The sequence below is a fragment of the Globicephala melas genome, chromosome X (genome assembly GCF_963455315.2).
Source record: "Globicephala melas chromosome X, mGloMel1.2, whole genome shotgun sequence".
Classification (NCBI taxonomy): domain Eukaryota; kingdom Metazoa; phylum Chordata; class Mammalia; order Artiodactyla; family Delphinidae; genus Globicephala; species Globicephala melas.
Genome location: NC_083335.1, coordinates 13,248,037 through 13,259,145, shown reverse-complemented (window position 1 = coordinate 13,259,145; position 11,109 = coordinate 13,248,037). Strand labels below are relative to the sequence as shown.

The 11,109-nt window shown below is 39.2% G+C and overlaps 1 protein-coding gene across 2 annotated transcripts in view; it reads left to right on the top strand.

Annotated features, from left to right (window-relative positions):
* The first annotated feature begins 1,861 nt into the window (after positions 1-1,861).
* MBNL3 (muscleblind like splicing regulator 3) overlaps positions 1,862-11,109 on the top strand; it is a 60,021-nt gene continuing 50,773 nt past the window's right edge. For both annotated transcript variants that reach the window (XM_060292167.1, XM_030846524.2), the window contains exon 1: positions 1,862-2,038. In XM_060292167.1, the coding sequence (XP_060148150.1) occupies positions 1,862-2,038 (177 nt within the window). The remainder of the gene's footprint in view (positions 2,039-11,109) is intronic.

Below are 11,109 nucleotides of genomic sequence, written 5' to 3'. Positions count from 1 at the left end.
TAATGGTATCTGAAAAATTAGGTGATATTGAGTTTCATCTTGAATGCGGAAAGAATAAAGCAAAAATCCAGATTCTGTAAAATTATTGAAGAAACTGTTTTAAAAAGTAAATGAAATGTTTTCAAGAACTTTAATTCTACTTTTTTGATGAAGTTAACAATTAGTTGATTTGTCTGATACTCAGAGCTTACTTTTGCTTTAGAAAATCCCTGTTATTTTGGTATGTGTTCATGGCATAATGCCAATAAATTAACATTTAATCTATCTTCTCAGCTGAGTTCCTAGAAATTGTTGCTGGTCGACACTGGTTTAAAGTACAAACCCTAAAGCTGCACAGTATTTAATGTATGGCCAGTGTATGAACAGTGCTTTCGGTCTCACTTATTTGTCCATGCTGAAACCTCCTTCTGAGTTGTTCCAATATCCCTTCATAAAGACTAAGAACTAATAGAGCATACACAGAAAAAAAAATCCAGCATCTTTTCAAAGGATTTCTTTCTTGATCTGAAGCACATTTTACATTTCACAGTCTCTCCCCTACCTCATTTGCAGTGGGTCTCCAGCTAGTTATGTCATATCTGTTTTGTGTGATCATCAACAATTACATTTCAAATACACAGTTACCTCTTGGAGCATCTTAAATTTTCCTAGCAATTTCTGTTTTCTGGATTTTGAGAGCAGATCATCAAGCCTTCGATCAGATCATAGTAAAGCCAGTTTAATGGCAGGTCTTTGGTAGCCTCTAAAACCTGAAGACACACAGGTGGATCATGACTACATAAAGCGCTGACATGTCAGGCTCTGGCTCTTTCTGTGCAGTGGACCCCTGAATGAATTTCTGCCCCCAAACAGACCAAAATGAAATAATCTTTTTTTTTCTTTTTAATTGGGTTGTTGCCCAGTCTTGTATCTCAACAGTAAATCGAAGTGGTTGCTTCCTTTTACTATGTACAGTTCTACACTGGGAAATGCCCTTTTTATTGACAATGGCTGACTGTCTCCTACGTTGCACTGTCAGTATCTAGATGCTTCCTGTTTTAAAGAGGATATATTACTACTTTTCCAAATCTAGAGTTTAAAACGGAAGCAATGTGTTATATTAGCTAATTTTATTTTATTTTATTTTATTTTTTGCAGGTTTCTGGAAAGTGCCTTTTCTGAAAACTGCTGATTGGATTCCACTTTCGAGCTGCCTCTTTATAAACCCCTCTCCCTACCACCATCACTGCCACCTCTCCTCGCCCCGCCCCCACAAAAAAACCCTGGTGTGCTTGTAGTTCATTCTCAGCAACTCGTTCATTCTTTTTTTCTTTGATTCTCAATTTTCATAGTCATTTTTCCTCCTCCCGATTTTGCAGCAAAAACAAAAAAAAATTGCAGTTGTAACATCCTATTAATCTTTAAAGCCAAGAGATAGGTAAAAAAACTTTTCTCCCCTTGACTTGAGACCATTCCACACATTGACAGGCAGCCAGCAGCATATGCTTTTTGCGAGAATAATTGAAAATATCAACTGGAGAGCACAGAATCCTTTTGAAACTCTGCCAGTTATTTGAAGTAACTTCAGCAGAGGAAAAAAATAAAGCACTCAATATCTTAACCTTGACGGCTGCCTTCTTAGGAGTTGGTCTCTAATTTGATTTTTAGTTATTCTGATACGATTTTTATTTTATAGTGGGCTTTTTGTTTGACTAGACCACCAAATTTGACTTAAATGAAAACTTAAGTGCTAACAAAGAAACCTTTCACCAAAGCAACCAGTTATCTCTTCACATTTAGCTTGAATTTATTTTTAACCTTTCAACCACAGCAGTAATAGTGTTGTAGAGAGGGTGCACTTGATTTTAACTTTGCTTTCAATATGACGGCTGTCAATGTTGCCCTGGTTCGTGATACCAAGTGGCTGACTTTGGAAGTCTGTAGAGAATTTCAGAGAGGAACCTGCTCTCGAGCTGATGCAGATTGCAAGTTTGCCCATCCGCCAAGAGTTTGCCATGTGGAAAATGGTCGTGTGATGGCTTGTTTTGATTCTTTAAAGGTGAGTCTCATCTAAATGCACATCATTTTTAATTGAAACTTGTTGATTTCTCTGGGTTTTTTTTGAAATATGTTGTGCCTTGAAATTAGTCAAGTTAATGATACCATGAAAGCAGTAAGTTTGTTTGTTTTTTAAGACAGGATGTAGACTTTGTAGAACTAAGCCAGACTAAAGCTCACCAATCAAAGCTCACTGACCGAGATAGATAGACTTAAATAAAAAAAAAATTCAAGAATTTTTGTAGGAGTGAGAAGTTGTAGCCTTGCTGTACTTTACGTCTGTGTATATTATTTAGATTTTAATACAGTGGTCATAGTCCTCAACATAGAGAAGTCCTTCACTGAAATATAGCTTATTATCTATATTATCAAAATATACTTGGCAGGGACCAATCAGAGGATAAATAAAGTCAGACAGAGAAAGTATAAGGTGAAAATCTGACCATCCAGGAGGAAAATGATGGTATTTTGAATTTTCTTAGTTAAAGGATATTTTGAACCTTTAACTTAAACATATTTGCTACAAAACTAGGTTCATGTAATTTTCTTCCTGAGCAACTGATTGACCAATTTCATATTTGTGAGCACATTTTATAAGGAAAGGTCTATTGCCAAGGTGATCAAACCTGAATATTATGTACATGAGTATAAACAAAATATGAGGACAGGTGAGATATTATGTAGAATAGAACATATATGATTGCAGAATGAAAAATGCACTGATTTTCATGTTTTATCCATGGTTATTCTTAAATTAAGCATAAACGTACAAATTAAAGCATAAGAGTAAAAAATGATAATAGATTCCTGGTTGAATTAGTAAGATTTGCTGTGATTCATTTTAGATTTTTTTTCAAAATATGTTAAAATAGATATGGGGGGGGAAATGAATTAACCTTAATAACCATTTCAATTTCTTTTTTTTTTAACATCTTTATTGGAGTATAATTGCTTTACAATGGTGTGTTAGTTTCTGCTTTACAACAAAATGAATCAGTTATATATATACATATGTTCCCATATCTCTTCCCTCTTGCATCTCCCTCCCTCCTAGCCTCCCTATCCCACCCCTCCAGGCGGTCACAAAGCACCGAGCTTATCTCCCTGTGCGGCTGCTTCCCACTAGCTATCTACCTTACGTTTGGTAGTGTATATATGTCCATGCCTCTCTCGCTCACTTTGTCACAGCTTACCCTTCCCCCTCCCCATATCCTCAAGTCCATTCTCTAGTAGGTCTGTGTCTTTATTCCTGTCTTACCCCTAGGTTCTACATGACATTTTTTTTCTTAAATTCCATATATATGTGTTAGAATACAGTATTTGTCTTTCTCTTTCTGACTTACTTCACTCTGTATGACAGACTCTAGGTCCATCCACCTCATTACAAATAGCTCAATTTCGTTTCTTTTATGGCTGAGTAATATTCCGTTGTATATATGTGCCACATCTTCTTTATCCATTCATCCGATGATGGGCACTTAGATTGTTTCCATCTCCAGGCTATTGTAAATAGAGCTGCAATGAACATTTTGGTACATGACTCTTTTTGAATTATGTTTTTCTCAGGGTATATGCCCAGTAGTGGGATTGCTGGGTCATATGATAGTTCTATTTGTAGTTTTTTAAGGAACCTCATACTGTTCTCCACAGTGGCTGTATCAATTTACATTCCCACCAACAGTGCAAGAGGGTTCCCTTTTCTCCACACCCTCTCCAGCATTTATTGTTTCTAGATTTTTTGATGATGGCCATTCTGACCGGTGTGAGATGATATCTCATTGTAGTCTTGATTTGCATTTCTCTAATGATTAGTGATGTTGAGAATTCTTTCATGTGTTTGTTGGCAGTCTGTATATCTTTTTTGGAGAAATGTCTATTTAGGTCTTCTGCCCAGTTTTGGATTGGGTTGTTTGTTTTTTTGTTATTAACCTCCATGAGCTGCTTATAAATTTTGGAGATTAATCCTTTGTCAGTTGCTTCATTTGCAAATATTTTCTCCCATTCTGAGGGTTGTCTCTTCATCTTGTTTACGGTTTCCTTTGCTGTGCAACAGCTTTGAAGTTTCATTAGGTCCAATTTGTTTATTTTTGTTTTTATTTCCATTTCTCTAGGAGGTGGGTCAAAAAGGATCTTGCTGTGATTTATGTCTTAGAGTGTTCTGCCTATGTTTTCCTCTAAGAGTTTGATAGTTTCTGGCCTTACATTTAGGTCTTTAATCCATTTTGAGTTTATTTTTGCGTATGGTGTTAGGGAGTGATCTAATCTCATATTTTACGTGTACCTGTCCAGTTTTCCCAGCACCACTTATTGAAGAGGCTGTCCTTTCTCCACTGTACATTCCTGCCTCCTTTATCAAAGGTAAGGTGACCATATGTGCGTGGGTTTATCTCTGGGATTTCTATCCTGTTCCATTGATCTATCTTTCTGTTTCTGCACCAGTACCATACTGTCCTGATTACTGTAGCTTTGTAGTATAGTCTGAAGTCAGGGAGCCTGATTCCTCCAGCTCCGTTTTTCATTCTCAGGATTGCTTTGGCTATTCGGGGTCTTTTGTGTTTCCATACAAATTGTGAAATTTTTTGTTCTAGTTCTGTTAAAAGTGCCAGTGGTAGTTTGATAGGGATTGCATTGAATCTGTAGATTGCTTTGGGTAGTAGAGTCATTTTCACAATGTTGATTCTTCCAATCCAAGAACATGGTATATCTCTCCATCTATTTGTATCATCTTTAATTTCTTTCATCAGTGTCTTATAATTTTCTGCATACAGGTCTTTTGTCTCCTTAGGTAGGTTTATTCCTGGATATTTTTTTCTTTTTGTTGCAATGGTAAATGGGAGTGTTTTCTTGATTTCGCTTTCAGATTTTTCATCATTAGTGTATAGGAATGCCAGAAATTTCTGGGCATTAATTTTGTATCCTGCTACTTTACCAAATTCATTGATTAGCTCTAGTAGTTTTTTGGTAGCATCTTTAGGATTCTCTATGTATAGTGTCATGTCATTTGCAAACAGTGACAGCTTTACTTCTTCTTTTCCAATTTGGATTCCTTTTATTTCCTTTTCTTCTCTGATTGATGTGGCTAAAACTTCCAAAACTATGTTGAATAAGAGGGGTGAGAGTGGGCAACCTTGTCTTGTTCCTGATCTTAGTGGAAATGCTTTCAGTTTTTCACCATTGAGGACAATGTTGGCTGTGGGTTTGTCATATATGGCCTTTATTATGTTGAGGAAAGTTCCCTCTATGCCTGCTTTCTGGAGGGTTTTTATCATAAATGGGTGTTGAATTTTGTCAAAAGCTTTTTCTGCATCTATTGAGATGATCGTATGGTTTTTCTCCTTCAGTTTGTTGATATGGTGTATCACGTTGATTGATTTGTGTATATTGAAGAATCCTTGCATTCCTGGAATAAACCCCACTTGATCATGGTGTATGATCCGTTTAATGTGCTGTTGGATTCTGTTTGCTAGTATTTTGTTGAGGATTTTTGCATCTATGTTCATCAGTGATATTGGCCTGTAGTTTTCTTTCTTTGTGACATCCTTGTCTGGTTTTGGTATCAGGGTGATGGTGGCCTCATAGAATGAGTTTGGGAGTGTTCCTCCTTCTGCTATATTGTAGAAGAGTTTGAGAAGGATAGGTGATAGCTCTTCTCTAAATGTTTGAGAGAATTCGCCTGTGAAGCCATCTGGTCCTGGGCTTTTGTTTGTTGGAAGATTTTTAATCACAGTTTCAATTTCAGTGCTTGTGATTGGTCTGTTCATATTTTCTATTTCTTCCTGATTCAGTCTTGGCAGGTTGTGCATTTCTAAGAATTTGTCCATTTCTTCCAGGTTGTCCATTTTATTGGCATAGAGTTGCTTGTAGTAATCTCTCATAATCTTTTGTATTTCTGCAGTGTCACTTGTTACTTCTCCTTTTTCATTTCTAATTGTATTGATTTGAGTCTTTTCCCTTTTTTCCTTGATGAGTCTGGCAAATGGTTTATCTATTTTGTTTATCTTCTCAAAGAACCAGCTTTTAGTTTTATTGATCTTTGCTACTGTTTCCTTCATTTCTTTTCCGTTTATTTCTGATCCGATTTTTATGATTTCTTTCCTTCTGCTAACTTTGGGGGTTTTTTGTTCTTTCTCTAATTGTTTTAGGTGCAAGGTTAGGTTGTTTATTCAAGATGTTTCCTGTTTCTTAAGGTGGGCTTGTATTGCTATAAACTTCCCTTTTAGAACTGCTTTTGCTCATCCCATAGATTTTGGGTCGTCGTGTCTCCATTGTCATTTGTTTCTAGGAATTTTTTTATTTCCTCTTTGATTTCTTCAGTGATCACTTCGTTATTAAGTAGTGTATTGTTTAGCCTCCATGTGTTTGTATTTTTTACAGGTCTTTTCCTGTAATTGATGTCTAGTCTCATAGCATTGCGGTCGGAAAAGATACTTGATACAATTTCAGTTTTCTTAAATTTACCAAGGCTTGATTTGTGACCCAAGATATGATCTATCCTGGAGAATGTTCCATGAGCACTTGAGAAAAATGTGTATTCTGTTGTTTTTGGATGGAATGTCCTATGAATATCAGTTAAGTCCATCTTGTTTAATGTATCATTTAAAGCTTGTGTTTCCTTATTTATTTTCATTTTGGATGATCTGTCCATTGGTGAAAGTGGGGTGTTGAAGGCCCCTACTATGAATGTGTTTCTGTCAATTTCCCCTTTTATGGCTGTTAGTATTTGCCCGATGTATTGAGGTGCTCCTATGTTGGGTGCATAAATATTTACAATTGTTATATCTTCTTCTTGGATCGATCCCTTGATCATTATGTAGTGTCCTTCTTTGTCTCTTCTAATAGTCTTTATTTTAAAGTCTATTTTGTCTGATGTGAGAATTGCTACTCCAGCTTTCTTTTGGTTTCCATTTGCATGGAATATCTTTTTCCATCCCCTCACTTTGTGTCTCTAGGTCTGAAGTGGGTCTCTTGTAGACTGCAAATATATGGGTCTTGTTTTTGTATCCATTCAGCCAATCTGTGTCTTTTGGTGGGAGCATTTAGTCCATCTACATTTAAGGTAATTATCGATATGTATGTTCCTATTCCCATTTTCTTAATTGTTTTGGGTTCATTATTGTAGGTCTTTTCCTTCTCTTGTGTTTCTTGCCTAGAGAAGTTCCTTTAGCAGTTGTTGTAGAGCTGGTTTGGTGGTGCTGAACTCTCTCAGCTTTTGCTTGTCTGTAAAGGTTTTAATTTCTCCATCAAATCTGAATGAGATCCATGCTGGATAGAGTAATCTTGGTTGCAGGTTTTTCTCCTTCATTACTTTCAATATGTCCTGCCAGTCCCTTCTGGCTTGCAGAGTTTCTGCTGAAAGATCAGCTGTTATCCTTATGGGGATTCCCTTGTGTGTTATTTGTTGTTTTTCCCTTGCTGCTTTTAATATGTTTTCTTTGTATTTCATTTTTGACAGTTTGATTAATATGTGTCTTGGCGTATTTCTCCTTGGATTTATCCTGTAAGGGACTCTCTGTGCTTCCTAGACTTGATTAACTATTTCTTTCCCATATTACGGAAGTTTTCAACTATAATCTCTTCAAATATTTTCTCAGTCCCTTTCTTTTTCTCTTCTTCTTCTGGAACCCCTATAATTCGAATGTTGGTGCCTTTAATGTTGTCCCAGAGGTCTCTGCGACTGTCCTCAGTTCTTTTCATTCTTTTTTCTTTATTCTGCTCTGCAGTAGTTATTTCTACTATTTTATTTTCCAGGTCACTTATCCGTTCTTCTGCCTCAGTTATTCTGCTCTTGATCCCATCTAGAGTATTTTTAATTTCATTTATTGTGCTGTTCATTGTTGTTTGTTTCATCTTTAGTTCTTCTAGGTCCTTGTTAAATGTTTCTTGCATTTTGTCTATTCTGTTTTCAAGATTTTGGATCATCTTTACTATCATTATTCTGAATTCTTTTTCAGGTGGACTGCCTATTTCCTCTTCATTTGTTAGGTCTGATGGGTTTTTATCTTGCTCCTTCATCTACTGTGTGTTTTTCTGTCTTCTCATTTTGCTTATCTTACTGTGTTTGGGGTATCCTTTTTGCAGGCTGTAGGTTCGTAGTTCCCGTTGTTTTCTGGTGTCTGTCCCCAGTGGCTAAGGTTGGTTCAGTGGGTTGTGTAGGCTTCCTGGTGGAGGGGACTAGTGCCTGTGTTCTGGTGGATGACGCATGATCTTGTCTTTCTGGTGGGCAGGTCCACGTCTGTTGCTGTGTTTTGGGGTGCCTGTGGACTTATTATGATTTTAGGCAGCCTCTCTGCTAATGGGTGGGGTTGTGTTCCTGTCTTGCTAGTTGTTTGGCATAGGATGTCCAACACTGTAGCTTGCTGGTCGTTGAGTGAAGCTGAGTGCTGGTGTTGAGATGGAGATCTCTGGGAGATTTTTGCCGTTTGATATTATGTGGAGCTGGGAGGTCTCTTGTGGACCAGTGTCCTGAAGTTGGCTCTCCCGCCTCAGAGGCACAGCACTGACTCCTGGCTGCAGCACTAAGATTCTTTCATCCACATGGCTCAGTATAAAAGGGAGAAAAAGTAGAAAGAAAGAATTAGAAGTAGAAAGAAAGAAAGAAAGGAGGGAGGGAGGGAGGGAGGAAGGAAGGAAAAAAGAAAGAAGATAAGGTAAAATAAAGTATGATAAACTATAATAAAGTTATTAAAATAAAAAAATAATTATTAAGAGAAAAACAAACAAACAAAAAAACGGATGGATAGAACCCTAGGACAAATGGTGGAAGCAAAGCTATACAGACAAAATCTCACACAGAAGCATATACATACACACTCACAGAAAGAGGAAAAGGGGAAAAAATCATAAATCTAGCTCTCAAAGTTCACCTTCTCAATTTGGGATGATTCGTTGTCTAAAGGAGGGAAGGAAGGAAAGAAAGAACGAATATAAAGTAAAATAAAGTTATTAAAATAAAAGGTAATTATCAAGAAAAAAATTTTTAAAAAAACCGGATGGATAGAACCCTCGGACAAATGGTGGAAGCAAAGCTATACAGACAAAATCTCACACAGAAGCATACACATACACACTCACAAAAAGAGGAAAAGGGGGAAAAATCATAAATCTTGCTTTCAAAGTTCACCTCCTCAATTTGGGATGATTTGTTGTCTATTCATGTATTCCACAGATGAAGGGCACATCACGTTGATTGTGGAGAGTTAATCCGCTGCTCCTGAGGCTGCTGGGAGAGATTTCCCTTTCTCTTCTTTGTTCTCACAGCTCCCAGGGGCTCAGCTTTGGATTTGGCCCCGCCTCTGCGTGTAGGTCGCTGGAGGGTGTCTGTTCTTCGCTCGGACAGGACGGGGTTAAAGGAGCCGCTGATTCGGGGGCTCTGGCTCACTCAGGCCGGGGGGAGGGAGGGGTACGGAGTGCGGGGCGAGCCTGCGGCGGCAGAGGCCAGCGTGATGTTGTACCAGCCTGAGGCGCGCCGTGTGTTCTCCCGGGGAAGTTGTCCCTGGGTCCCGGGACCCTGGCAGTGGCGGGCTGCACAGGCTCCCGGGAGGGGAGGTGTGGATGGTGACCTGTGCTCGCACACAGGCTTCTTGGTGGCGGCAGCAGCAGCCTTAGCGTCCCATGCCCGTCTCTGGGGTCCGCGCTTTTAGCCGTGGCTCACACCCGTCTCTGGAGCTCCTTTAAGCGGCGCTCTTAATCCCCTCGCCTCGCGCACCAGGAAACGAAGTGGGAAGAAAAAGTCTCTTGCCTCTTCGGCAGGTCCAGACTTTTTCCCGGACTCCCTCCCGGCTAGGCATGGTGCACTAACCCCCTTCAGGCTGTGTTCAAGCCGCCAGCCCCAGTCCTCTCCCGGTGCTCCGACCAAAGCCCAAGCCTCAGCTCCCGGCCCCGCCCGCCCCGGCGGGTGAGCAGACAAGCATCTCGGGCTGGTGAGTGCCGGTTGGCACCGATCCTCTGTGCGGGAATCTCTCTGCTTTGCCCTCTGCACCCCTGTTACTGTGCTCTCCTCCGCGGCTCCAAAGCTTTCCCCCTTCGTCACCCGCAGTCTCCGCCTGCGAAGGGGCCTCCTAGTGTGTGGAAACCTTTCCTCCTTCACAGCTCCCTCCCACTGGTGCAGGTCCCTTCCCTATCCTTTTGTCTCTGTTTATTATTTTTTCTGTTGCCCTACCCAGGTACGTGGGGAGTTTCTTGCCTTTTGGGAGGTCTGAGGTCTTCTGCCAGTGCTCAGTAGGTGTTCTGTAGGAGTTGTTCCACGTGTAGATGTATTTCTGGTGTATCTATGGGGAAGAAGGTGATCTCCGCGTCTTACTCTTCCACCATCTTGCCCAACCAAGCCTCAATTTCTTGATATTGTTTTATCCTCATCATGACCAATTTTACCTCATTCACATTTTTATTTATGGCTGCTTTGGCTAATAGAGATGTATTCCTTCCTGTGATCATTTATTCAGAAAACATGTTATCGTGATATCCTACTTAAGTAGTTACTTTTGCTTATTTCATGGTTGCTAGTTTTTGTTGCAGACCATTCCAGTTCAAGAATGGGAACTAGTTATAAAGATAATGGCAATTCCTAACATTGAAAATGTCTGAATTGCTCTTTTTTGTAGCAGATATTATAACTAAAGGGCTTATTCTGTTTTCTTTATTTCATTTTCATTCAGGTTTCATCTACAATTATTTTATGTATTATTTAAATCTTCTGTGTATTACTTAAATCAAGGACTGTGCAGTGCCTTAAATGGAAAAGAGCACTGGACTAGTTTAAGGGGGAAAAAAGGAGATGTCTTTTAGCCAGTTCATATAGAGTGTCCAGCACTGCACTAGTCACTTTACAGATCTTGTTTCAGGAGTCCCAGCCCCACTACTGTTTTTGACTTTAGCTACTTAATCTGACAGAGCTTGAGTTGCTTTATCTGTAATGCATGGGTAATTCTTCTCTACCTTACTTCCATGAATATTGTGGAGATTCCAATGAGATAACATAAATGAAAAGCCATGTATCACTATAAAAGTGAATTAAGGACTTCCCTGGCAGTCCAGTGGTTAGGAATCGGCGCTTTGACTCCATGGCCCCGGGTT